Below are 27,634 nucleotides of genomic sequence, written 5' to 3' on the forward strand. Positions count from 1 at the left end.
ATTCCTGTAGCTTACAACGTGGGCTGTTGGAGGGGCTGCTGCCTTTGTTTCAGGGTACGTCCGGAGCTGGGCAAGTGTGGAAACTCTTACTGTTTCCTGAATTTCACGCTCCAGAGTGTTCTTTGTGCATATAACGTGTCAAGCTTGCAGACTGGCATGCTCTTAGTCTCGAGGAGACTATGTTAGTTCATGAACTCCGTGATGGGCCGCTCTGCCCGGACACGCTGCCTCAGAGCTGTTTCTCCCTCCTGCCCCCCTTCCCAGACTCCTTTAGCACAGTGCAGACATGCACGGAGCACCAGCCGCCTCTGCCTGGGCTGTGCTGCCAGGCTGGCACCGTCGGTGCCTGCTGTCGTGTTTTGGACCGGGGAGCATGTACGGCAGAGTGCCATCTTTGTGTGCCTGGCCAGTGACGCTGGATTTCATCATTCCTCCTGCTTGCTGCCTTGACACGCAGACGTGCGGTAGCTGATGGGACTTGCCCAGAGATCCTCCTGTGGAAACACGCACAAGAGATCTTTGCAGAGACAATAGCTCTCTCCTGGAAAGTTGCACTGGCCCTCTTCAGCCAAGTCTGAGTTTGCTTCCGTATAGAAAGGCCACTTGTTTAATGCTTCCTATAATGAGGGTATTGGTAAATAAGCCATCAGGTAAGTGGGGTCCCTTGTAACTCTCCTAAATGCCTCCTTACCTGGCGTGGAGAATTGCACGGCAGTTACTTGAGCTTTCTGCATGTTAGACTCTGTGGCATTAATATGCCAGCAGTGATTAATTACCGCAGCCCAGTGATGTGATTGTGTGCTTGAGCAATTGGATTAGGTGCAGCTGGACGGAGACTTCGCTTTCACTGGTTCTTGCTGAAGTGGTGGTGTCATTGCCACAGAGGAAGAGGGATTTCTAGGGCAGCCTCACTCCTGCTGCTGGGATGCTTCCCCTGCTGCTGTAGTGGGCAGAAGGAAAGGTCTCTGGGAAGATAAGTGGCTGGGAGCAGCCACTTTGTCCTGCTCTCAGTCCTTCCTTTCAGTCCCATCTGTTCTGCATTCCTGAATAATGAAAGTAGAGCATGTCCTTAACGTGTCAGTGGGCCTTGTAGCTGCATGGAGAAGGAGCAAGCTCCAGCATTGACTTGACAAGTCAGCATCATATCAAGCGCAGCATCGTATCAACATCACCAAGCAGGCCCAGTTCTGTGTCTCTGAGATAGGGGGTTTGGCACTGGAGATCAGGCATCAACATTGGCACGTGCACCGAGCTGAAGCAGATGTTGATACTGACTTTGATGTTTCATCCAACGCTCTGGAGGCTCAAACTTGAGACCAAAAGAACTCTCTCAGAAGCAGGAGGATAAAGAGAAAGTCGGTTCTTTCAGAAGATCAGACAGAATGAAACATCCTGAAATTCGAGACTAACCTGAACCTTTGTGTTTGTTCTGTGAAACTGGGCAGTACGGATCCTGTTGGAAGAAGGAGCACTGTGCCATGTAGAGAAGCTGGGGTGGTCTGGCCTTCCCTCGTAACTTGAAAGTGCTGAGTCAGTCGTCCCTACAGCCTGATGCTTCCCAGAGATCAGCAGAAGGCCACTTGCAGAATGCCATCTGCATTTGGGTTTTGGCCCTGCATTTTTGAATTTCTGGGAAACTGTGTGAAGTGGTTTTGCTCCTGGAGAGCTCCAGCTCTGTGCCACTCACACTGCTCATGGACACTGATCTGGAACACCCTGCACGCAACTGGAGCGATGTCTCAAACAAGCAAGTGTGGCGTTTGCCCATGGTGGTACCATGTGAAATGGTGTGGGCTCTTGAACTTGACAGAGGCACCACAAAAAAAAAACTTGACAAAGGCAGGTCCCGGTGCTTGTTCCAGCCTTGCTGCAGGTCATGCTCACTGTTCTACAGCTGCATCAAGACCTGCAGTGCTGGTGGACTTGCTGAGCAGGACTACTGGCTTTGGGCAGAGGACGTCCTGTCCCCAAAAGCGTTCTGTGTTGCATGTCCACATGGACCTCAGCACTATGGGGCAATGCCTTGTTCCAGCTATCTGTAGAGCTGTGCCACCCTGCCTTTCCTCCTTAGCACACAGTGTAAAAGGCTGGCACTGTTTCAGCTTCTGTCAATTGTTTGGAGAGGTGGAGCTGTGTTAAGAAAAAAAATTTTTTGGGTGGTGGTGCAAGTTTGTTCTCAGCTTTTCTGTTTGTTTTTTGTTATCAGCTACTGAATTCTTCCTATACCTCCTGTGTGCCCCGCTTCCATCCGCTCAGACTGTTCTACTGTAGTTCCCCAAAAATGAAATCTGAATTTGTGTAACCTGCGAGTATCACATGAGATCTTAACGGCCAGTGCATGAGTTGCTTGGCTGAGGGGCACATATCGGGTGGGCAGTGTTTGTTGCCTGCTCTGATAACTTTCTGAAATGGGGGATGACTTCATCTTCCTCTCCTGCTCACCACAGATATCAAGAACCGGCTCCTTTCTGCCCAAATACTCCTCTCCATCCAACAAAACCGCCCCAGGCCAGATCACGTCATTTGGCTGAGCAACACAGAGCTGCACCGCGCTTGTGCACATGCTCCACTGCAGCCATGGCATGCCAGGGGTAGGGGCTGGCCTGAAGACATGGTGCTGAACCTCTCCAGGTGTCTTCACAGCTCTGTGCCTCTGTCCACAGAGTGTCTGCGTGTCTGGTTGTCTGGGCTGTATCTCCTCTGCTCAGGTGTGGAGGTTCGGCACAGCTGTGGGAGGCAGCCATGCTTCCATGCTGATAGCATCTCGGCCCCGCAGCAGCACTGGGTTCTGCTGCTGCTGCCGCCGCATTCCTGCCCTGGCTGCAAGTCTCTGATCCTGCCTGTACTTGCTGTGCGGGTTTGCTTTCTAGGGCCCCACACAGCAGGACTTTCCAACGAGCAGGCTTCAGAAGTAGCTTATGGGAAAGGTGTCATCACTGCAGTGTCCGTACCCCAGGCTCCATGGAGCGTGAAGGTTCTGGTTCTTTCTGCTTTTTTAAGGCACTGTGAAGAGATGAGAGTCCCCCAGTTTCCCACTGTGATGATTGGTGGCCATCTCAGGACCTCTTGCAGATGTCTGCTCCATCTCTCGTGTAGCTCATCCACACAGCCTGTTGGATATTTTCCAGCAGACATTTACTGTGGTAGTTGTCTGCTTGCTGGGGTGACTCTAGATTCATCCAAAAATCAATTGGCGTGTGTCAGATCCTCCTCTGACTATGCAGGGGGCTGGTAGGAATGTGCCCTGTAGGAAGTGTGACTTGTCCTTACCTGCCCAGCCACTTCATCTTTCTTCATGATAACCTCTAGAGAAGCGGCTCAGGTGACTCCCTCCAGGTGAAGACCACCATGTGCTCAGCTGCCTTTGGGAAGAGCCTGGCCTTTGCTTCCCTGTTGTTCAGTCTGGTGTATTCCTGTCCCAGTTGATGCAGGCAGTTGGACGGACAAAAGCAGCAGGGGAATGGGCTTTCTTCTGGTGCTGGCATCCCACACCAACCATTCTCCCATCTGTCTTGTGGTTCCCAGCAATGTTATTCTGCCTCTGCTATCTCTTGCCTTTCACTTGAGACAGATTCTCCACAACTGACAGCAGTCAGATCAGATATCCGCCTCGTGGATGCTGTAGCCAGAGGTTATTGCATTTGGCTCATAATTTCCTCTACCCACAGTCCTCTTTGCTCGCTGCGACTGTGCTTGCTGGCCCATTACTTTGGGATGGGAGGCGTCAGCCCCTCTGCATGAGCAGTTCATTGTGAAAATGCCCATCAAGGGGTGAGGATGTGCAAGCTCCTGCACACTGCCTCTCAGCTTCTCTAGAGTGCAGGTTTTAGGGTGAGCAGCCAAGTCTTACCTCTCCTGTTCTTCCTGGAGCCCGCTGTGGTAACCTTGGGCTTGGTTGCCTGTGGGGACAGGCCCTCCACCTGCCTCTGCGAGCCCGTGGTGGGCAATACGTGCTTGCCTGGCCACAGCACAGTAGGTCAGCTGGTCCTGCTGTTGTGCTGCCCCGGGAGCTCTGCAAGGGCAAGAAGCCAGTGGGATTTCCCTTCCCACCTGGTCTGGCTCCAGGGTCTCCTGGGACAGCCTGACGCGCATCACACGACACAGCTGGAACAGGCTGAAATAAATGGGAGCTGTGCTCAGAGGACTGGGAGCCGGTGGTTAGAAGTCGGGCTGGGTTTCCTCTGGTAATTTGGAGCCACTTCTCTCTCAGCCTGGAAGGAAGGAGTTTGCTCAAGACATGAGTGTGTGGCCCCGAGGGAGCCCAGTCCCGTGTGCTCTTGGGGGCTGAGCAGCACCCGCTGGCTCTGTGCATCTGTCCTCCAGCCCTGCATAACCCGCTGGCCTGGCTCGTCACCACAGATTAGAGGCCCCCCTGTGCTACTGGCAGAGATGCCACAGCGGGCGGTATGGCTTCCCCCAGCATCCCAAACAGCTCTGTCCTCTTTCCTCATCCCACTTGCTGTCCTGCAGCCAGGCTGCAAAGAGGAACATGGGGCCACGTACAGATCCATGGTGTGGCTGTGCCACAGCTGAATGCAGCCTGGAGGGAGAAGTGAAGGAAATAATGCACCAAAGGAACAGAGAAGCAAAAGGAGAACTGTGATCCAGGGGACCAAAGAGGGTGGGGATGGGGAGGAAGCAAGTGAAAGAAGAAAACAACAAAGTGAGGGAGAAGTGGAGATGTTTCTTGGTGGAGTGTGGGGACAGGCGAGCTGAGCAAGCAGGAGGGAGCTGGACAGCAGGTAGCGGTGTGGGGCACGCTACATGCATACTTAGTCCAGCCTGATTTTGGGGCGTGTATTGCTGGCCCCCAAGTCAAGTCTAAACATACTAATACCAAAAGCTGGAACTGAGAGGAGACTTGGCTTGAAAGCCAGGCTGCTCGTGGGTCAGAGGAGCAGAAGTATCTGTCGTGCATCAAGCTGTCAAGATGATAGCTTTGAAGTACTGAAGGTTTCTTGGGACCTTCATACTGGGTTAACTGGCTTTTAAATCCACTGATGCCCCAGCCTGACTTCAGCTTGCCTTTAAATGTCACCTATTACCACTGTGCGCTGCCCCATCTCCCTGCCTGTGGCTATCTTGGGACGTTGTGGCTCCAGAGCAGCAGAAATGTGGTTATGTACATGGAAAAGCAGGAGGATCTTGTTTCTCTAGAGATGCTGTGCATCAGAAGAGGAGTTAAGAACGTCTTGCTCTCTTTAATGGCAGTGGTAGCTCTTCCAGTTAAATCAAAAAGCTGAAACGAAGAAGGTAGTGTGGCAGGTAGCCCTCTGTCCTTTGCAAGGAGGTCAGTGTGTGTTAGCTGGCTGGTTTGGCTGTTGTAATTAATGTGCTGACTGGGTTTCCTATGTTTAACCAGGTTCCCAAGACTCCTAGGATGAGGCTGCTGTGAAGGACTGGTGGATCCCCTGCCTGCGCTGCAGTGCCTGCGGATTCCCTGTGACCCCCTTTCTGGCTGGAGCGCTGTCACCGAGGCTGCCGAGAAGAATGACTGTTGGATGCCTACTGCAGCCCCCTTTCCTGGGGAGGACTTGGCTCCCCGTGCTGCTGCTGGCGGCCTCTGCTCACTGCCACTGGCCCAGCGAGCCAGCAGAAGTTGTTCGGGACTGGGAAAGCCAGCTGGAGGCCTCCATGCACTCTGTGCTGTCAGACCTCCGGGAGACTGTGCCGGCTGTGGTGGGCATACCAGACAGCTCTGCAGTGGTGGGACGCTTCTTCAGAGTCTCCATCCCCACAGATTTAATTGCTTCCAATGGAGAAATTGTCCAGGTGAGAAATGCCGCTCCATGAGGGTCATTTTTAGTTATATTCTTGTAGGAGTTGAGCTAGTCACCCCACTAACAGGCTGGGTTGTGAGGGTTGCTGCGAAGCAGCCTTAAGGTTTTGTAGAACTGTAGGAGGAGAAGGTTTAAAAAAAAAAAAAAATAAAGTTCTCACCTCATTGTAAAGTTCCTTTCCTCTATAATGAAGAGAGGAGACTTCTCTGGGATGACTGATTGGGTTTATTGGCTGTGTTTAAACTGTGAGATACTCTGAACGTACCCATTGTTCCAGGGGCATAAGGAGATGTTGCTTCTGGATCTGTGGAGCCCCGGATTCCCTGGAACTGCTGCTCTGAGGCTCAGGGAGTTTGCTTTGCTGTGGTAACAAAACACTGCTAGACAAAAAGACCTTGTTCTGCCAGCAGGGTTCTGGGCTGCCTTTGACACAGTCTCTCCTGACCTCATCCCAAAGTCCTCTTGGGAAAGATGAGAGGCTTTCTCTTTATCTGACCTATTCTCATGCCACTGGCACAGTAGACATCTAAAAACTGAGTTTTGGAATTGGTCCTGAGCACAAGAAAATGTCAGAATAGCCCAGAGGAGAGTAAGCACACTGCTGGATGCATGCTTGCTCATCTTTAGTCCTTTGCTGGGAGTGTGCTGAGAAGTTGTCTTCTCAGCATCTCCTTGCTTGGATCATGTGGAGTTCAGAAAATTCTGTTCTTAAAAAACAAAATTACTGTCCAATCTTGGGAATCTCTTTCAAAGAGCTAAACTGAAATATAGTTTTAAAAATCTGTTTTTAGAAAAATTATAAAAAGACAACCTTCTGGTGTGTCTCAGAAGATCAGAGGGAGATGGGGAGCAAGTCAGGAGAAAGCCTGACATCTCAGCTTCTCCTTGAAGGAGGTTTGGTTTAGCTCTGTGCACTGTCACACAATTATCTCAATCCAGAGACGTGATCTTGCTGGCTCCAGCAAGGGCGCTGGGACCGCGATGTGCCAGTGGTAGGCAGGAAATCTGAAGAATGCATCTGTTACCAACAGGCGGTCAGATGGGGAGGAGGAGAGCAGTGGGTGAGCCCCTGGCTAGAGGACTCGGAGAAGGAGACAGGCTGGTTTCAGAGCAAAGGCTGTGACATTTAATTGACTGTGGCCAAGGAGACTGGCTTGGACCCGAGGCAGTGGTGCCTGCCCTGCTTTAACCACAGCCTGTTTTCTGAGCACGGGGCACCTGTACAGCACTGGGCTGGGAGAGTCCAGGTGGGTGCGGTGAGCCCAAGATCTTGTGTTTGGGAAATGATAACTTTGGTTTGGGATTTTGCATCAGAGTGGCTCATTGTGGTGTTGTCTAATAGCTACTTTGATGGCAAGAATAATTTTCAGGTTTTGTATAACACTGCAGCTTCCTCTGTCTCCTTTTCCTGGCACAAAAATCATCTGTAATTGCTCTAGTAGCTGCAGGAAAATCCTGATGGATTATTTCCACCCCAGCTGATAGCTTCGAACAGTACCTCTGCCACTTTGGTGTTGAGGCATGTTTGTTAACCAACAGCTGCTTGAAGAACCTCAAATGGACTGGGCTGGAGCAGGACCCAACAGTTGCTGGTTGTGTGTAGTTCAGCAAATGCTGGGAGCAATTTTCACGCTCGTCCGTGGGCTTGTCCCAAGTACATGTTGCATCTGTTTGCCTTGAAATTGATTTTAGAAGTGCAGCAGGCTCTATGGCACTGGTTAGCAGCCTCACGTAGCTGGTGTATCTGGAATGTCTCTCCCTTGCAGAGAAAGTGTGTTGGCTGCAGAGCACAGCCAGCCTTTGTTATGGGGATTTGATTCCTGGCTAGCGAGAACTGAGAACTGCGTAGGCAACTTTGGGTGCTAGGGTGCATTTTTGTTTTACGGGAAAGTTTCAGGGCAAGTTGCTCTGGTCTTTTTCTCATGCCTTGCATTTCTCAGCAGGAGCAGTAAGAGGGTAATACTTCTGGACCTTGCTAACTGATGTGCTTAAACCCTAATAAGAAAGAATAAGGGCTGTGGCCTTTGAGGTGAAACAGTGGGTCAATTTACAGTGAGATGTTGCTGCCTGTACTTAGTCCCCTTACATTTTGAAGAAATCAGCTATAATTTCATTTTTTTAACAAAAAAAAAAAAAAAGGTTGACAGTTGATGTCCCCAAACTCCCAGGAGCTTCCCATCTGGAGCTTGAAGAAGGTGTGATTCCCTCATTTCTAGATAATTCCTGCTGATTATCTCTGTTTGTTATCATGGTGGGGATCGCCTTGAAACTGCTTCTCAGATCCTCTCCTTGCTTGTTAGCAGATTCCAGCTGGCTGTAGACAAAATACTTTTCTCTGCAAACTTGGTTGTGGGATGGAAACAACGCCAGGCATCTGCAGCATGGCGGAGGAGTGCCTCGCAGGCACGCACTCCTGCACAGATATGTGGGCTCTGTGCGTAATCAGGTATGTGCTCCTGGGAGCAGTCACCAGTGTTTCCCTGCCACCCCCAAGCTGCTTAAGAACAGGTGAGACTTCATAGTCAAGTACAAAAGCAAGTTTATTCTAATGCACTCAAGCTGCAAAGGTGGGCACATAGAAAGAAGTAAAAAAACTACCTCGTGTCTTAATTTCAGCATCTTGTTTCCATGTTGCTCAGAGCCAGCTGCCAGCAAGGCTTTGTGGCTGCTGTAACTCATCGCTGGCAGTTAGAAACCCCCTTCCCCTGTGCCTTGTCTTAATGTCTAAGGCATTAATGTGTCCTCTGAAGGACAGCTGCAGCTTGCAGGTATTTCAGCTGTTGAATTTGGTGGCAGTTCGCTCCAGATGCTGTCCTCTAGCTTTCTCACTACAGCAAAGCTTCTCACTGCAAGATTGCTCTCCTGGTGTCTGAAGGTGTCTCGAAATGAGAACTCTTTGCTGCACCTTGATAAAAGGGTTAACAGCAGCTTGGCACCTTGCAGCCCTTCCTGACACATTTGACACCAAAACCTTTGCTTTTTCACAAGAGTGGAGTTAAAACATCCAGTCTGCACATATCGTGCAACCCCCTTGCCGTGCAGGCAGGTAGTGCGAGGGTGTGCGGGTTCCCGCTGGCTCCTGGCAGGTGCTGGCTGGGAGCAGGATAGCCATGGGCACTGGTGCTGGTACCCTCAGCATGATCAGTCATTGCCCCGTTTCCACTGAAGACTGTGTGGAGTGACCCATTACCTTTCAGCTGTGTCCTGTTGTTGAGCAGATCACACTCAGGCCAATGACCTGGTGGATTTCCTGTTCCTGCCGCTTCCATTTGATGCTGCTCCAGAATTTGGCTGCTCTGATTAAAAATGCAGCTTCTAGCCTAAATTTGGAGATGGCTAGAAATATTTATATGTGCTGCCCTTTAGCTTAAATCGATTCTACCTTCATAATATTTACTTCCTTTATGTATTTATAAGTGACAGGCATATTCCCCTGTTTTGATTTTATTAGGTTAAGCAAGCCAGCCTCTGTAGTCTTTTTCATAAAACAAGCTCTCTTTTCCTCTCATCTTTGCAGCTGTCTTCTGCACCTCTTCCAGCTTGAGTTTATTTTTCTTATGTTTGCATGACCACAGCTGTACAAAATAATCTAGACGAAACTTTACCAGAGCCTTGTATAAAGGCATCAAAACTTCCTTTTCTCTTCTATAAATAACGTTATTTGATATATCTTACAATCATTTTTTTTCCCATATCTGCTTTGCTTTGGCTCAGACGTCTTGCCGTCAGCTGGAATATCCAGGTCTGTAGTTTTTTCTGCTTCCAGTTGTTGAGGTCCCAGAAGGCATTAGGTGAGGGGCACAACTGTTGATTTTGCAGTGAGGTCTGCTAGTCCTGTCTCTAAGGCTGTCCCGTTTTTTCTTGTATGAAAACCTTAGTGTCCCATTGCTGTCCAGGTGATGATGCAAGTAATCAGGTGAAGACAGTGGCACTAATGCTGACTCTGTCCATCCACATTTGGGATGGTGGCTGTTGCAGTAAGTGTGGTGCTCTGCTCACCACACTGGTGATGATACCCTGCCACAAAATGGGAAAGCTGACACTGGCCTTAGTCCATGAAAGAAAACCCACACAAAGCGGGGCATTTATGTGGTGATTGCCTCCGTCCTGCATGCAGGATGTTGATCTGACTTGGTGCAGAAACTGCTGTAGAAAGCATCTGGTGTCTCCCAAGACACCAGTTAGAGAGAAGGTCTTCCTGACTCTGAGCTGTGGGCTAGAGGCTGCGATGGTGTTTCTCTGTGCTGGGTGCAGTAAACAGGAGACACCTGGGTTGCAAATGCCTCTCCAGAAACACCGGGCACTGCCCATGGGTCTGAGTATTAAATACAGTCACAGAGTGGTGTGGCTGTGGCAGTACCTGCATTTTTCCCTTTGTGATGCAGGGATAAATCCAGTTCCCTCTAATAAAGTGTATCCACAAGGTATTTGAGCCCTTGCACAGTCCGATATCCTAAATGCGTACACCTACAGTACACAAAGACATGCAGTTTAATGGCTTTTGTGTAAAGGTGGGTCTATAAAGTATGCTGGAAGGAGAGAAACTTCTGGTGTACGCTGCTTCTCAAGGCACATCCTGTGCGAGCAGGTGATTTGCTGTGTCTTCCTTGAAGATAATGTAAAGTTGCTGATCTGCCTTCATCCTGCTAGCCTACATCCTTCATCCTACCTTCAGGCATGGGAGGGATCCCACGGAGCAGATCTGCTGTAGGTTCGATAGCTGGTGCTAAGGAGAAGCTCTCAGGTGAACACAGTTTATGTTCTTGGCTGTGTCTTGACTCCTGATTATTTTTAGTTTTGGAGTGCACAGTCTCACCAAGGCTTTGTTGGGATGACAGATAAAACACGTAGTGGAGGCCCCAAGAAGCTGTTGCTGTATGCAAACAGAGCTGGTGGCAAAATGATTAGAACAACTAAATTAACTCACATAGCTGATTTATGCGGTGCAGCTATGCAGCGGGTTTCTGGGGTTATCAAAGCATTGGATATTAATCTCTATGAAAAGGAGTCTTGCTTTCCAAGCAGGAGCCTGGTTTTCCAATAGCTGTTCTATTTGCCATCTGTTGAAGTGGCTTTTATTGAACAGCTTTACTCTCATCAGACTTCGGGGACCTTGTTTGATAAAGAGGATCCATGGAGATTGGGTTGCAGGAGTCCTGACATTGAGTACCTGCTGTCAGGGCTGTGCTGCACGTCTCAGCCCTGCTCCGACCCTGAAGCAAAGGGCTGGATGTCAGCAACCAGCCTGCAGTGCCAGGACACACTCAGTTTCAGGGAGGAAAACCACAAATACTGATTTTTATTTTTTTTTTCTCTTGAAGTGATCCTTATTTCAGAGAGTTTTAACTGAACGTGAATTTTATTAAACTGTCATTTCTCAAAGGAGGAAGACAAAGCAAAGAACACTCCTGAGGGGCTGTGTCATCAAGTTGGATATCTTAAAAGGCTCTGTGTCAAAGGATTTAGGCTGTACCTCATCCCTGGGGTCCCCAGGTTTTTTGGACTTGGGCTAACCAGAAGTTGTAGCAACAGCCGCTGTTTACGGGGGAGTGTGTGGGGATAAATGGCAGCGCCTGGAACAGGTCCAGGCAAAGGACAACTTGGGCAGGGCTTTGCTTCCTGCCATGCTGCAACCTTAGCGATAAGATGAGCTGATAAAATTTCTGCTGGGGGGCTGAGGGGGGGCCTCTTCTCTTTTTCCTCCAGTGAGACAGTCAGGGAATTTGGCATTTTCAGTACACACTTAGTAACAAGCTCTGAATTCGGAGAAGTGGAAAATGTGACTCAGTCTAATTATAAACTAGCTTTTCAGATGGACTGGGAAGTTCCTTGTTTTGTCCTGCTCTTACAGGTTGTTGCTCTGAGCATCCGGGGAGACTGAGGAATGCAGTGATAAGGAGAATCCTGCGAAGGAGCTGACCTGAGGTTGCAGGATCTGGTTTGCCTTTCCTTGCCACACTTGAATGCCAGCTTTCCAGCAATCTGCTGATGGCAGGAATAAATTGCCGGGGTTGGTTAACTGTGCGGCAGCAGCACTAAACCCCCAGCACTTGGCATCCCTGCTGTGTGGTATTTTTGCTTCCCTTTGGCCTTTCACTTATTAAAAAGTCACGCTGGAAGAAGAGCCCGACTGAACTTTTTTTTTTTAAGCTGTTTGAGGCTTTCCCTGCCCCACACTCACCCCCTAAACAAGGGAGAAAGCGGGGTGTGGGCAGCCCGCGCTGACCCCAGCCCTGGCGCGGGTGGGCTGCGCCTTCCCGCTCCAACAATAAGGCTAAACAAATCCTTCCAAGCTGCTTGCATGGACCGATGAAAGGAGGATTTCTTGGGACACTCAATGTTTTGTAGTGACCTCCCAGTGAAACAGCTGTTGTGTTCCCTTGCCCAGGCAGAGTGGGATGCTGAATAGTGCCCTTATAGCGCAAACAGAGGCGCATCTGGAAAAGAAGCCGTCATGGTAGGAGTATGCGAGGATGGCATGCGCTGGGCGTAGCCGCTCAGCCTGTGCCGCTGCGAAGCCATTTTACCGATCCTGAAGAAGTTGGTGACACAAAGCACTGCTCTTTGGGCAGGCAGGCTGTGTCAGTGCAGCACAGCCCTGTGCTTGCATCTGCAAAGGAGCAGGGTTGCTTTCTGCGCGTGAGGCTTCGCTTGCCCGTTTAATGGCTGGAAAATGCAGATTAGCAGCAGACATGTAAACTTCTCATTTGTATTTTCACAAGCACGTAAAAGTAGAGCAGCTGCTTCAAGTAGCTTTGCCGCCTGGTCCTTCAGGGACTGAAATCTGAACTTGGAAGTTGAGGGCCAGGACCTGTGATACAGCCTCTGCAGCCTTGTTCTCCCTTAGCTTTCTGAGTTGAAAGGTTTGATTTTTCTAAGGCAAACAGCTCCAGTGCACGGAGACACATAGGAAGAACTTTGCAGGGCTTTCACTGGGACCAGCCAAAATGTGGAGTTAATTTAACTGTCCTGACCTACCCTGTGCACAAAGGAAGCACCAATTACCGGCTGTTCCCGTATAGCTTTTGGTCTCTGAACAGAGGTGGTGAGCTCCTGCTGGTAATGAAGGCTTGGGTCACCAAGGCTGATGTACTTCTCAGAGCCAGCGAAGTCTCTGGGCTGTTTTTAGACTTTCAGGGGCAGATGCATCTGCAGGAAATGTCCTGGAGCAGCTTGTTTCTGTCTGTGAGTTCCTGCCCCTTTCGTCCAAGGCATGCAGCAGCTCAGAAGAGCACTGTCTGCTGAGGGTACCCAAAAGCTCTGGCAGGTATCATGATTCCCTCTGTGGGGATGCACATGTGCTGCAATTCCTTTCTGCTCACGATGCCAAGTAAATGTGACTTTCCTTTCTTCAGACTGAGCTTTCCTATAACACAGCACTGTGCAGTGGCAACTGTACCTGTGCCCAGTGAGCAGAAGGCTCTGAGAGGTGCCCATCCTCCTTCCACCACTGTTTTCTGGGCCTTGTATTTCTAGACAAGACCTGTCTGATGGCCTAGTTTGCAGTTCTGATGTATTTGAGGAAAGAAGGGGGGATGCAAGACCGAAGGCTCCGTCTCGCATCATCTCTGTTGCAAGCCTCCCTGTCAGGGCTGTTCCTTGGAGTCAAAGACTTACAGCTGTTGTGGTCTGAGGGCTGTCCAGCTCCTGCCTTGAGCCATCGTGTCCCCTAACCAGTGCAGCAGCCTCTGTTGCTGCAGGGCTTGGCTGGCACAGTGGTGCCTGGAGAGCTTGGCTGCATGCACACCCCACGCTTGTGGTCACTGGCTCTGGCTCTGTGTCAGTGGAGAAGAGGAGTGCACCCGATGGACCCACAGGCAGAGCCTCCCTCCCAAAACAAGGACTCTGTCCTCCGACTCGGAGCCTGCAGGGCCCCTGTTCTCATCGCTTCTCTTGGCTCCAGGTAGGCTGTGCCGGCACCACTAATCATTACAATGCCCATGGTTCCAGCAGCACTGGGGCAGATCTGAAACCGATGTCTCTGCCATCATTTGTTTGGCCTGTGCAGGACAAGGCAGCCCGAAAATCCGCTGGCCCATGTATCTGGTTCAGGGCTGAGCCTGCCGGTTGCTTCTGCTGACAAAACCGCCTGGTGCTGCTGCATTAGGAGGGGGTTAAGATGAAGCTTGGGCTTAGGCAAACAGCTTAGGTTTGACTCTTTCTCTGCAGTTATATTTGCATTTGAATGACATTTGAATTTCCATTTTCTTTCCCCTGCCCGCTGGTTAATTGCTTGCAGAAGCCTGAGCGCTGCAGACTGGGTTTGACACCGGTTAGGTCAGTTAGCTTGAGCAGAGTTCAGCTTGCCTTCTGTTCAGATGTAGAGAGGGCTCAGCCAGGGTATTTTTCATTATTGGCCACGTGTGTTGGGGTAATGCTGAAGGAGCAACCCAGAAGGGGAGTCCGTGTCATACACTAAATTGTCATCAGTAATTATACTGCAGATGAAATCCCTGGCATGAGGTCTGTCTCGGCAACAGCTGGACACAGGGAGGGGAAGGGAGTAGTGGGGATCTGGCAGAGCTGCAGCAGTATCCGTGCTCACCCCTGCTCAAAAGGCATCAGGGATGGTTTTGAGACTGATTTGAAAGGGTGCAGGAAGGAGCAGAGTCCCTGGCGGCTGCTGCTGCTGCTGCCCACAGGAAGGTCTGGCAGCAAAGTGTGGGGAGATCCTGCCAGATACCTCCAGGGCTAGGGGGATTTTGTAGTGGTGTGCCAAAAGGAGACCCGTGGCCAGATCCTGCAGTACCTGTCTGCTGGCAAAGCACTCTGCCCTTTGGGGAGGATTCATCGGGGGCCGGGGGAGGAGGACCGAAGGCTTGGAGGATGAGAGGGCACTCATGTAGGCAAGAATCTGGGTTTTGCCTGAATTCCCTTGGAAGCAGCAGTTTTGCTCGTTTGCTTATCTTTGTCTTGTTGGCTACAGGGCCTTAAGATCTAAGTTTGAAAAAACAAATCAAACCAAACTATCTTCTTTCATGAGCTGACTGCTCTTGGCTGGCCTAAAAATAACAGGCCGTGTATATCTGAAAGGACTTTGTGAACAAGGTCTTCAAAACCAGCCAGACCACTGTATGTATTTAAATTGCAAACATGGCTAATTTTTTTAATGGTCTTCAATACACTGCCAGGCTTGTGTCATCTTTAGCTGATAAGCGTTAATTTACAATTTTGTCAAATAATAGGAAGACAAAGATAGCCTTTTCCTTTTTTTTTTTTTTTCTTGAGCAACGGAAGAGTTATTTTGAAACCAGACCCTTGAGGGAAATGGCAGGGCTTTAAGGCTGATACTTATTGCGTACATAGAAAACCGGGAAACTTTTTACATGAAAACTAGAGATCCCAAATCATTAACTATGTGTAGCCTTAACAAATACCCTTTGAAGCAATGTTTGAAAGAAACATGGCTAGAACAGAGTCCAGGGCTGCTCCCTGTTCCCAGTTTCACGCCACCACGAACACAGCAGCGACCGTGACCAGGGCAGACCCATGCCGAGGGCTCTGCTGGTTAGTGTTGATTTAGGAACAAGTATTTTTATTCAGCCCGATAACTGCTTTGATTATCTACTCTAATGTGCTGGGCTCTTCCTTTGTCACAAGAACATGGGTGCATTCTGCTGCCAGGGCAGTAGCAGTGGTTAAAGCAGAGCCGTGGCATTGAACGCCTGTGACTTGTTGCTTCCCCAAAGATTTCTCAGGGGAGACACAGGCATCTTCATGGGTTTCATAGGCATAATACACATAAACGTAGTTTTCTTAATAACCTCTTGCAGAACCCTTAGAAACAGTCCACACCTCGCAGGAGAATACAGCTGAACTAGCTCAGCTCTTTTTAAATCAAGTTTAAGTGGGTTTATAAATGTTTTACAACTGTCACATCCCTGCTAGAACAAGTTGGCCCAGTAGGCAATTGCCTGGCCTGTTTTTGTTTTTCGGGAGAGCCTAGTTTTCAGTGTGAGTGTGTCTAGCTGCAGTTTCATTTTCTAGCGTGGGCCCTTAAGAACATGAGTTCGCATGTTAAACTGTAGGTTCAAATGGTTTTCCAAGCAGAAATATTCAGACTGGCCTGTGCCTCCCTCACCGTCCTTTTTGCACGTGGGGCTGGCCAACTTTCCTGAGTGACTTGGCTATCAAACATAGGAACACACATGATTGAAGAGAGAATCAACTCGTGACATGAGATTAAAGGTAACGCTTGGTGTACGTCTGCTCCTCAAGTCATGCGCCGTGCCCGGGGAGGAGGGAGCAGCAGGAAAGCTCTGTATAGTGGGATCCTGTAATTAAGGGCTTGTGCAGAGTGCACAGAAGGGAAGGATTTGTTCCAAGTGTAGCCTGAAATTACACATTCAGCATGCATTTAACCACTCACTATTAAAGTTTTTATTCTTCTTGATTGTGTAAGCCTCAATAATACTGTGGCTTTGTCCTGGCTCCTTATGTTTCTGTTCCTAATGGGCACGCAGCCCTGCCCTTCCTCCCAGTGGGCAGGTTAGTGGCTAATTTTGGCACAAGGGAATAGGGTGGCACCATCCAGCTCGTGCTGATGTAAACGCTGGATTGCACTGGGCACTGTCCTGGCATCTCAGTTTTTAGAGAGTGTGATGAAATTACACAGGTTTTGGGTTTGGGTTTTTTTGTTTTGTTGTTGTTTTTTTTTAAAGAAGCACAAGTGCAAGTCAGCCCTTCTTCAGGCTGCGCAGGAGCAGACCCTGCCTTTGTTCTCTCTTTGCAGAGGAGATGCGGAGGAAGGACAATTTGGGCCTTTGTTCCCACAGGAGGGGGGAGGCTCCCCTGCGCCTGTCTCAGGTGGAGAGCTGCTTTTCCTTCGGGCTGGTGGGGGTAAAAGTGGCTTCTGATCTTGCTGCAGGGGGTGGCAAGCAGCAGCCCTGCCTAAACCCACTGTTTGCTGCCAGGCGTGTGGGTAAACAGCAGCACCAAGTGGAAGGATATTCATGTGTCAGTGCCTCGGTGCAGGTGGGATGTGGCGGGGTTCAGGGCCTGTGGGTCAGCTTTCTCCAGCTGGTGTTTAAGCAGGAATCATAACTAAACGCTGGGCTAACAGCTTTAAACTCTGCTGTATAAACTATACCCAGCGCATGTCTCGTGATGTGCTCTCCTGCTTGTCCAGGCTGGCCGAAAGCAGAGCTGATCCTTCACAGGGGAGAGGAATGAGGGTGTTGCCTGTGCGATCATGGCCGAAACCCTCTGCAGCTCTTGCACAAAAGCTTTCTCAAGCTGCTCTCACCAAAAGACTTTGGGGTCCTATGTTAGTTATCCTTGTAGAGCTGCGCGTCCAGACCCTTCAGTGTGCTCAGACCTGTGGGGGGGGGTGAAGTCTGTGAGCTTCAGCATGCTGCCTGAGCCCTGCCTGCAGCTGCGGGGCCGGGAGAGGTACCCGGCACCCACGGGCTGCCCAGCCCTGCAGCACCAGGCATCGCTCCTCGCCTGTCCATTGCAGGGGCTTTCCCCAGCAGGACATGCAGGTGGGCAGCTCTGGTGAGCCCAGCCCCGTCCCTGCACCCGCTGCTGGGTGCAGGGGTACTCCTGCCAGGCAGGTTTCCTTGCGAAGCTCCTCACTCAGCTTTGTGTTTGGATGAATTATGAAATATGTATGAGCTCTACAGAACTGCAGAGTAACTAAAGCTCCCTTTCAGGAGGAGAGCTGGAGTGCAGCTCTGTGCTGGACTGCAGCACGTCCAGAGCATTGACCAGGCTGCTAAAGGTGGCTCTGTGGGCCCCAAGATTACCTGTTTCCTTGGAGTGTGTAGCAGAGATTCCTCTGGCAAGCTCTGGAAAGCCCAGGCAGGGCACTTTGCAAAAGCCTCCAAGCCCAGGAGGTGGGAACGCTCAAGTTACTCACCCTGGGGTACCTACAGCCCTGGGAAATGTCATAGCCTGTCACCGAGCTGGCAGTGTCACCCCTTCCACCGTGCAGCCCAAGTGGTTCCACTGTGCCTCGCAATCAGCAAACGGCTGTAGCGCAGACAGACAGACATCACTGCTGGGAATGGGGGTTTGGAGGTTTGCATCCACCCTCAGCTACACCCAGAGCAGGAGGCAGGAGACCCCTGCATTCTGGCACGTGTGGCTTTCTCCTGCACAGGGTGGGGAGCACCTTGGTGAGGTGTCAGCTGTGTTGGTGACGTGTTGGAGAGAACCAGGGTCTTTGCATGAGTAAAATGGCCAGGAGACCTGCAGGGTCTGGACTTGGGCTGGCTGGGAAAGTGACCCAAAGCTGGAGGAGGAGGGTGGGCTCAGAAAGGCACAGGTGGATAAACTGGAACGAGGAGGGAGCCAGTGAGGTTACTGCAGGCTCGCTCCTCCTCTGGAGCATATAGAAATCCCATCGCTGCGTGTCTTGCCCCTGCTGTTGGGCCGCGCGGTTTGAATGGGAGGCTTGTGCTCTTGGCCCACGCTTCGCTGATCTGCGCCACAAGTCATGTAAAGGAGGGGAAAAAAAAAGTGTTGCCGTTGACCTAAAAGAGGTAGTAAATAATACGCTGGAGTCCTGAGGTACCTACGGCCTGGGCCAAAGCCACCCCTTGTTCGTAGCCTGCAGAAGCACGTTATTATATGAAAGTGAAATCCTTTGTTTTAAGCTAACTGGGCATAAAGCTAGGCTGGCACACCGTCCTGTGTGATGTCCAGCAGTGCCCCAGCCCACGCGCCGTGTCCCTGCCTGCTCATGCTGGCCATCGTGGTGCTGTGCTGACCAGGTGTCAGGTTTGCTCTCCTCCTTCGTCCCCAGCTTGCCATTCTTCCGGCAGTGCAGGAGGATGCCGTGTTTTAAGCAGCTGCGTAGCTCCAAGGTTTGCTGCTGCTTGTTGAGAGCTGGTGTGCCCGAGCTGGGCAGGGGACCCTGAGCCATGGTTTGCCAGCTTCTGGTCCCTTCGGCTCAGCCTGGCTGCTGCGGGATGAAGCTGAAAGTTATCAGAGAAAACCTCTGTTCTGCTGAGCTGCTGGAGTGGTGGGCTTGCAGGGTGTGGTCAGGTGAGGAAAGGAGCGATGGCAGGGATAGGAGAGGAAGGAGCGAGAAGAGGAGAGTTGCTGGATCAGCTCTGCTGTATGGCGTAACTTCACCCTCAGCTTTGTAGCTGTCCCCAAGACCTGAACTCCCCTTCTGCCCTCAGAGAAGATGCACCACTTGTGCTTAGTACTTGCACAGCGAGTGCTGGAGAGCTACTGCCTGGCAGGCAAGGGATCCGGGCAGGATTTTGTCACCTCCTGTGGCTCCTGAAGCCCTCTGGAACCAGTGCACGCTGCAGAGCTCATCCTTGCCACCACGTGGAGGATGAGACACAGGCTGCCCCACTCTGGCCAGGATGTTCCTTCCCCAGTTGTTGTGCTTCAGAATGTTTTCTCTAATTCTTTAAATTGTTGCTGCTAGAAACTGTCCTAATGCTGTATTTCTAAAAGCACCTTCTGTTTTTTTGTTTGGTAGATCTCCGAAGCTGGGAAGGACTCCTTGCCTTCTTGGTTACACTGGAACACAGACAGCAGCTCCCTGGAAGGGCTGCCCCTTGAGACAGACAAGGGTGTCCACTACATCTCGGTGACCACATTGCAGCCCTTCCCGAACGGGAGCTACGTGCCACAGACCGCAAACGTCTTCTCCATTGAGGTTCACCAAGAAGACCACAACGAGCCTCAGTCGGTGCGACTGGCTGTCCAAGACACGGGTGACACAGCGCCGTTTGTGTGCAGCTCGGAAGAGCCAGTCACTATCCTGACTGTCATTTTGGATGCCGACTTGACAAAAATGACACCAAAGCAGAGGATTGAACTCTTAAATAGAATGAGAAGCTTCTCAGAGGTGGAACTTCATAACATGAAGTTGGTTCCTGTTGTAAATAACAGACTCTTTGACATGTCGGCCTTCATGGCTGGGCCAGGAAATGCAAAGAAGGTGGTGGAAAACGGGGCCTTACTCTCGTGGAAACTGGGATGTTCTCTGAGCCAAAACAGTGTCCCCAACATCAGCAAGGTGGAGGCTCCAGCTAAGGAAGGAACCATGTCTGCCCGCCTTGGCTACCCTGTTGTTGGCTGGCACATTGCTAACAAGAAACCTCACCTCCCGAAGAGGATGCGGCGGCAGATCAACGCCACCCCTACGCCTTTGACTGCCATTGGGCCACCCACTACTGCCGCACAAGAGCCACCGACCAGGATCGTCCCCACCCCGACATCGCCCGCCATTGCGCCTCCCACAGAGACAACGGCACCCCCCGTCCGGGAGCCCATACCACTCCCAAGGAAGCCTACAGTCACCATCAGAACAAGAGGCCCCATCGTCCAGACACCCACGCTGGGACCGATCCAGCCAACCAGGGTAGCAGAAGGCACTGGCATGGCCTCTGTGCCAATTCGCCCTACAATGCCTGGGTACGTAGAGCCCACAGCAGTGATCACGCCACCCACCACTACCACCAAGAAACCGAGAGTCTCCACTCTGAAGCCAGCCACGCCATCTACAACGGATTCCTCCACGGCGACCACGCGAAGGCCTACTCGAAGACCCAAAACACCCCGTCCAACGAAGCCTCCCAGCACAACCAGGTCCCCCATCTCCAAGCTGACAACAGCCTCCCCACCGACCCGTGTACGCACCACAGCTAGTGGGATCCCCCGGCCCTGGGAGCCAAATGAGCCACCCAAGCTGACAAACCACATCGACAGGGTCGACGCATGGGAGGGCACTTACTTTGAGGTTAAAATACCATCAGATACCTTCTATGACAAGGAAGATACCACCACTGACAAACTGCAGCTGACCTTGAAGCTGAAGGAGCAGCAGATGATAGAGGAGAATTCGTGGGTGCAGTTCAACAGCACCAGCCAGCTCATGTACGGCATGCCAGACCACAACCACATCGGGAAGCACGAGTACTTCATGTATGCAACTGACAAAGGCGGGCTTTTTGCTGTGGACGCTTTCGAAATCCATGTCCACAAACGCCCACACGGGGACAAGTCTCCAGTGAAGTTCAAGGCCAGGCTGGAAGGGGACCACAACGCGGTGGTGAATGACATCAATAAGAAGATCATGCTGGTGAAGAAGCTGGCTCTGGCATTCGGCGACAGGAACAGCAGCACCATCACGGTGCAGGACATCACCAAAGGCTCCATTGTAGTGGAGTGGACAAACAACACACTGCCCCTGGAGCCCTGCCCCCGGGAGCAGATCCGGACTTTGAGCAAAAAAATTGCGGATGACTCTGGCGGGCCGAGCCCAGCTTTCTCCAATGTCTTGCAGCCCGAGTTCAAGCCTCTAAATGTGTCAGTGGTCGGCTCCGGCAGCTGCAGGCACATCCAGTTCATCCCTGTGACAAAGGATGGACGGGTGATCTCAGAGGCGACGCCGACAGTGGCAGCTGGAAAAGACCCCGAGAAGAGCAGCGAGGATGACGTGTACCTGCACACTGTCATCCCTGCCGTGGTGGTGGCCGCCATCCTCCTCGTGGCTGGCATCATCGCCATGATCTGCTACCGCAAGAAGAGGAAAGGGAAGCTGACCATCGAAGACCAGGCCACCTTCATAAAGAAGGGTGTGCCCATCATCTTCGCCGATGAGCTGGATGACTCCAAGCCTCCACCATCCTCCAGCATGCCCCTCATCCTCCAGGAGGAGAAAGCCCCACTGCCCCCCCCAGAGTACCCCAACCAGAGCATGCCAGAGACCACGCCGCTCAACCAGGACACCATTGGGGAGTACACGCCGCTGCGGGACGAGGACCCCAATGCGCCACCCTACCAGCCTCCGCCCCCCTTCACCGCACCCATGGAGGGGAAAGGCTCCCGCCCGAAGAACATGACCCCGTACAGGTCTCCGCCACCCTACGTCCCCCCTTAATGAATGGGAGGCTCTCGGGGGAGAAGGGGCCTCCAGCTCCACACCAGTGCTGTCTGTGGGCCGGCAGCCCCCTCGCCAGCCGGGAACCCGAAACCTTAGCCCGCTCCCCAGCGGCCCTCTCTGGCTGTGCCTGCCACACAGGAGCACTCGTGGGACTTGGGGGGACACTTGTTTTATTTTTGCCTAACAAGCTTTGGTTTTATTTTATTCATAGAAAAAATTCTCGGCTCAAACACGCCTTCCCGCCGGCTGGGCTTTTGGCCGGGGCCGGGGCCGGGGTGGCGGGCAGGGAGGGGGGACGGGACGGGTCGGGTCGGGAGGAGCAGGCAGCACTGGGGTAGCACTCTGGGTCCTCCGCTGTTTGCCTTTAACACTAACTGTACTGTTTTTTCTATTCACGTGTGTCTAGCTACAGGACGTAACATGAAAGGTAGCCTAAAAATAATTAAATTCAAGGGACTTTCTGAAGTCGATGTTTTAAGTTTTTACATTTAATCTGCTGTTTACCTAAACTGGGATGTGTAGTTTTGGGGAGGAGGAGGGCAGCACAGTGCTGCAAGTGAGCTCCAGGGCTGTTGATTCAGGGCTGTTGAGGGGGAGGCCCTCGAGGACAGCCAGCCTCATCTTCTTCCTCCTCCTCCTCTGGGGCATCAGCTTCTTGGTTCAGGGTTTGATTCTTTTATTATTTTTTTTTTAAGCAAAGATATCCTATTTTTCTCACGCATCATAAAATAGTCATCAGTTGAGTCAGACTGGCTTGGGGTATTGATGGCTAAGTGTGGGGGCAGCTGCCCGCACCTCGGGGTGCAGCGCTGTGCTGGGGCAGCTCACAGGAGGGTGAGCCAGGTCCTGTGCCACAACAGTTCCTCTGCTTCCCAGTGAGCGCCAGAGTCAGGGTGGTCTTCTTTTCAGCAAAATCCCTTCCCCGCAAGGTGTTTCAGCAGTGGTGGGCTGTTTGTAGCGTGGTGCCGTCTCTCTGCCTCAACTCCTCCTTGAGAGCAGTGCAGGGATGGCCTCGCCAGTCCAGGCCGCACATCTCCTCCTGGCTGCTCCGTGCCTGGATGCTGTTGGAAAAGATTAAAAGTTTAAAAAATAAATAAAGAAAAGAAAAAAAAAAAAAAAAAAAGAAAAAAAGCGCCAAGAATAGTTAATAGTCAAACAAAATCAGTAAACTCTCAAATCTAATTTTTTACTAAATTTTTGATACATCCTCCAATTGTTTTATTAAAAAAAGACTTAAAAACCGGTGTACCGCTGCCAGCAGTTTGTATGAGCTTAGCTTCTGAGTGCCAGCTCCCAGGGACCCACTGCCCTGCTCGGGCCCAGCTCGTCTGAGCCGTGGGGCCACCCCTGGCTGCCTTCTGCCCCTTGGCTGCCTCTTCCTTTAGTTCATAGATGTTATTTTTCTCTCCTTCATGCTAAATCATTTCAAGTGTGGATCCACTTTGTGTTTTCCCTGAGCATTCTTTTAAGGGTCTGTGTGGGAGGAGAAATAACTCCTGTGTGGCAGTGGCGGGGGGCCCAGTGCACCCCAGGGCCATACCCATCCCCTCCCTGGGGGGTTGGCATGCTGCAGCGCTGGGTGAGCAGCTGGGTGGGCTGGGGGCCTGTGGCGAGAGCCGAGCGGCTGGGTGGGCCGGGGCCGAGCGGCTGGGTGGGCCAGGGGCCCGTGGCCAGAGCCGAGCGGCTGGGTGGGCCGGAGCCCTGCCGCTGCTGGCGGGGGCTCTCCCCGGGGCCCGCCGCGAGCGAGGCGGGTGTGCCGGCGGGTCTCACCGCTCTCGGCGTGGCGGGGGCGGTTTCCGCGCTGCGTAAGGACACGTACGGGCTCGACACCCCGCGCGCTCCCCTACAGCCCCGCCTCTAGCGCCGCGGCGCGGGCCCGGCCGGGCGGGGGGCGGGAGTGTGGCGCCCCCTGCTGGCGCGAGCGCGGCTCCCGCTTCCGGCCGGCGCGGCGCGTGACGTCACAGCGCCCGGGCCGGCCCCGCCCAGGAGGGGCGGCCGCGCTGCGCCGCCATGTCGGGAGCGGCGGGGCCGCCCGCGGGGCCGGGCCGTTCCCCGCTGCCCTGCGCCCCCCGCCCCGCCGCCGCGCTCCAGCTGAGCGGGGGGGCCGAGCCGGCGCGGCCCGGCGTCGCCGTCATCGACCTCCGCCTCCCCCGCGGCGCCGCTGCCGACGTGAGTGCGGCCCGGCGCGGGGCGGCCTGGCCCGGGGCGGGGGGGGTCCGGGGGCGGGCCCAGGGCGGGGGCGGGCCCGAAATGGGGCGGAGGGTGCCCTGACGGGGCCGGGGCAGGAGCGGGGATGCCGGGGGCGGCAGCGGCCCCAGTACGGGGAGGGGCGGGGGCGGTGCCCGTGCCCGTGCCCGTACCGGGGGGATGCCGGTGCCGGTAGTGCCGGGGCAGCGCCCGTACCGGTGTGGGGCGGGATGCTGCCGGCGGCCCGGGGCCGGTGTGGGGCGGGGGCAAGGGGCGCGCCGGGGCCCGTCCCAGTAGCGGGTGGGGGGCCCGTGCCGATACCGGTATGGGGGGATGCCGGTGCTGGTACCAGTGTGGGGGCGGGTGTATGCCGGTGCCGGTATGGGGGGTGCCGGTGCTGATACCAGTATGGGGGCAGGGGGGTGCCGGTGCCGGCCCCACTATGGGGGGTGCTGGTGCAGGGGCTGAGGCCGCCGGTCCCGCAGGTGCAGGAGATCGTCTTCAGGAACTTCTACACGGCCTTCCTGAGCGTGCGGGTGCAGCGCCTCGGCCCTGCCGGCCCCCGCCGCTGGGTGACCTGCCTGCGGGACTACCGCCTGATGCCCTGCCCGCACACTGAGGAGGGCTCCCAGGACTACTTCTCCCTCCGCCGCCACCAGGTCTGCATGGCTGGCCGCTGGCCGCAGCATCACCCACGCCTCTGGGGCTCACCCACCTTTGCCCGCACCCTAGGATGGCTCCTGGTCTCTGGGGTCCTGTGCTGATGCCCCACCACGTCTCCACGGCAGCGGTGGGCCGGCTGGCCCCTGCGATGCCTCTCCTGCTCCTGCCAGCCCTTCCCAGCAGCAAGGGTCCCCGTGCTGGGCCTGCCCGTGCCCCGCTCAGCCCAGACAGCCACCTGTGAGCTGATGTTCCCTTCAGGCTCCTTACATCTGGGGTGGGTTGGGGTTGGTTTTGGAGGAAATTCCCAAAGCTGCCCCGGAGCAATGCCAGCCCCTGTGGTGACAGCCCCATCCTTGCCCCGGCAGATGCTGTGTGACATGGACCAGGTGACAGCAGTGCGATTCATCCTGCGGCAGCCCTCCCCAGTCTGGCTCCATTTCACCATTGAGGAGCTGCAGATTTTTCCCCCCGGACAAAAGGTGAGCAGGTGCCAATGCTGCCCTTCCTGCCCGGTGCAGGCAGGGGGTCCAGGACAGGCTACCATCTCCAGCCCTGCACCTGGCATTGCTCCCTGCAGCTCCAGGGGCTTTAGGCTCCCTCCAGAGGACATGAGTGTGGGTCCAAGTCCTTGTCCACTGGGGAATTTGGGGTCCTGTCGGGGGCCAGGGGAGGGACTGTTCTGGCTGGCCCCAGTCCTGCTCATTTCAGAGGTGGATGTTTATCTGAGGAGCAGAACAGAAGTGGAGATTGCTGCAACAAATCATGGGTTACAAACAGCCACTCAAAAGACAAAATTACAAAATTCCCTTTAATGATGGTAAAGTGACACATATCCATAGCAATATAAATACGGGTGGGCTCCAAACCACAGAACTCTGCATGGTGTGAGAGGGAGGTGGGATTGGGGATACGCTTGTGTGACCCTCTGGATCTGTTTCAGAGCCCCCAGAAGGATTTCCCCTCCTGGCTCTCCCAGCTGACCCCTCCGGAGCTGCCAGCCAGCCTGCACGGGGTGAGTGAGCCTCGCTGTGAGGTATTAGGGGGAAGAAGGGACCTGTGTAGGGTGCCAGCTGTGGGCGTGAGCATCCCCTTTGAGGTTGCCGGCTCCATCCATGCCCTGTCAGCCCCAGGCCTCCACCAGAAATAGCTGTGGAGCCCCAGAATAACCCGTCTTGTGCTGGGAGTAGTTTGCAGCATTCGGAAGGAAAATAGCTCCATGAGGATGTGTGATTTGAGGTGACGTCTACCTGCCCTCTAGTCGGGGGACAGGAACATCCCCATGGGAGCAATGGGTATGCAGCATCGCTCAGCCAGCACGTGGGGTGTATGGGGGCAGGGTGGCCTGGCTGGTCCCCAGTGCTTTACAGAGGGTGCGCTCTGGGGAGCAGGGCACGTGGGTAGAGGGAGGTCACAGCCGTGGCACTTGTTTACGGCTTGCAAGTCACATCTGCCTGGCCGGCAGCCTTCGGTGAGCAAAGTCCAGACAGAGCAGGGCAGGGGTGGGCAGCTGGCTGGCCCACAGAAACCTGCTGAATCAGCCACTGGTGCTGCCCGTAGGAGCCGGCTGCCACACCACCCAGCACCTCCGCGGCAGTTCTGCTGCCAGGCTTCGGTGCTACAGAGCTTAAGCTGTGTCGGCATCAAGGCTTCTGCCAGCCCCGGCAGGTCTGGGAGCTCCAGTCCCTGCCCAGCTGTCTGGCAGGCTGGAGAGGACACCCTGGTCCCTTGCTGATCGCTTGGATCACGTCCCCTTGGCAAGGGGTGGTCTGGGGGAGATGCTGGGGTTACTCTGGGCTTGTTCCCAGCAACACCACGAGGCACCCACCAGCAGCTCAGTGCCATGGGCAGGGCCGGGCAGGGGAGCAGCAGCACAGAACTTCGCCCCAGCCTGGAGAGTTGCTGCTGAGCCTGCGAGTCCCGCCTGGCTAAAGGTTCCTGGGGTGAACCCGCACCTGCTGCGGGGTTTCTGTCACCAAACCTGGGGAGCGCCGTAGAGGGAGGCTGTTGAGAAACTCTGGACTGCATGATTACGTTTTTAATCATTAGCCAGTAATCTGTTTTCTGTCCTCCCCCTGGACACCTGCCAGCAGGGACGGGCTGTGTCGGCACCATGGCACCTGGGGCTCAGGGTCACCTCTTTCCTCAGCTGCTTGTTTTCCTGGAGCACAGGGCCCTGCTTGCTGCATGTTGGGAAATCACCAGCAGGCTGGGAGTGTGGGCACTATCACAATAGTGCCTGTCTCCCCAGGGGGCACAGCCATCCAGCCCCACCACTGCCCAAGCCCGGGGTGACCCAGCCCATCTGGGCTATGCCCACTCCGCAGCATTGTGCCTGCTTCTTTCCAGGAGCTCCCTGACCCGGAGAAGGTGTCAACAGAGGTCCAGCAAATGTGGGTGCTGACGGAGGTGATCCGGGCTCGCCAGGCAGCTGCCCGCATCGGGCGCTTTGACGTGAGTCCCAGCACCCTGCTCACTGGGGCTCTGGCCTCGCCGCGTCGCTGGCAGAGCCCTCCCAGCGGGATGGGGTGTCCCGGCAGAGCGATGGTGCTGTGCAGGGACCAACGGCTGCTCTCTTTTCCAGGTGGATGGCTGCTACGATATCAACCTGCTTTCCTACACGTGAGCCCCGCTGGTGCCGGCCGGAGGGAGCTGCCTCTTCCGTGCTCCCGGGACTCCAGTGGACTCCTGCACTGCGCATCGGCCTTTGTCCCTGTGGCCCCGGGGGGGGCTCCAGGCTCTCCCCGTGCCCCTTCCCTGACTCCTGCACTCTGGCAGCGGTGGGCAGCGCTGCCAGCCCGGAGCCCCCTGCAGGCCTCTCCAAGGCCGGTGCCCCGCAGCTGCCATGGCTCTGCTCTTGGCTCTGCTCTTGCCGTTGCAGGCAGAGCCTGGCACCCCCCGGCCCGCACCTCTGCGCCGCGAGGCTCCCGCAGACCAGGGGGTGCTGGGCCGGCGCCCCCCACGCTCGGGGGGCCGAGGAGGGGCCGGGAGAGCCTCGGGCACGACTAAAAGCTGCTACGTCGGTCCGGCCTGTGCCTGCCTGTCTCTCGGCGGGGGGGGCGGGGGGGGGGGGCTAATGGCCGAGCACGGGCAGGACCCGCACCCAGCATCCCCCCGGGTCGGCGGCGGGGGAGGCGGGCCCGAGCGCGGGGGC

The 27,634-nt window shown here is 54.1% G+C and overlaps 2 protein-coding genes and 1 long non-coding RNA gene across 9 annotated transcripts in view; all 3 read left to right on the forward strand.

Moving 5' to 3' along the window:
- Positions 1–22,774, forward strand: part of DAG1 (dystroglycan 1) — a 54,180-nt gene extending 31,406 nt beyond the window's left edge. For all 6 annotated transcript variants that reach the window (XM_037385138.1, XM_037385139.1, XM_037385143.1 and 3 more), the window contains 2 exons: positions 5,363–5,772; positions 19,222–22,774. In XM_037385138.1, coding sequence (XP_037241035.1) covers positions 5,491–5,772; positions 19,222–21,630 — 2,691 coding nt within the window. In that variant the 5' untranslated portion in view covers positions 5,363–5,490 and the 3' untranslated portion in view covers positions 21,631–22,774. The remainder of the gene's footprint in view (positions 1–5,362; positions 5,773–19,221) is intronic.
- On the forward strand, positions 6,172–11,904 carry LOC119146851. The gene is made up of 2 exons (XR_005103862.1): positions 6,172–8,226; positions 11,632–11,904. It is a non-coding gene; the product is annotated as an uncharacterized LOC119146851 (long non-coding RNA).
- An 855-nt stretch (positions 22,775–23,629) lies between the features above and the next one.
- On the forward strand, positions 23,630–27,506 carry NICN1 (nicolin 1). 2 transcript variants are annotated; one of them, XM_037385399.1, is made up of 6 exons: positions 23,630–23,802; positions 24,306–24,479; positions 24,849–24,962; positions 25,424–25,495; positions 26,830–26,934; positions 27,065–27,506. In XM_037385399.1, exons 1-6 carry the CDS (start codon positions 23,644–23,646, stop codon positions 27,104–27,106), a joined length of 666 nt encoding a protein of 221 aa, XP_037241296.1. In that variant the 5' UTR covers positions 23,630–23,643; the 3' UTR covers positions 27,107–27,506. The 2 variants fall into 2 exon arrangements, with proteins under 2 accessions (XP_037241296.1, XP_037241297.1); XM_037385400.1 differs by lacking the exon at positions 23,630–23,802 and adding an exon at positions 23,895–23,950.
- Positions 27,507–27,634: the final 128 nt, after the last annotated feature.

Source organism: Falco rusticolus, chromosome 4, assembly GCF_015220075.1.
Source record: "Falco rusticolus isolate bFalRus1 chromosome 4, bFalRus1.pri, whole genome shotgun sequence".
NCBI lineage: Eukaryota > Metazoa > Chordata > Aves > Falconiformes > Falconidae > Falco > Falco rusticolus.

Bases quoted from the DNA above. Each gene is read 5' to 3' on its own strand.
- NICN1 (XM_037385399.1), top strand. From the start codon at position 23,644: ATGTCGGGAGCGGCGGGGCCGCCCGCGGGGCCGGGCCGTTCCCCGCTG. The intron at 25,496-26,829 runs GTGAGTGAGCCT...GCTTCTTTCCAG, and splicing joins TGCCAGCCAGCCTGCACGGG to GAGCTCCCTGACCCGGAGAA. The intron at 26,935-27,064 runs GTGAGTCCCAGC...TCTCTTTTCCAG, and splicing joins CCCGCATCGGGCGCTTTGAC to GTGGATGGCTGCTACGATAT.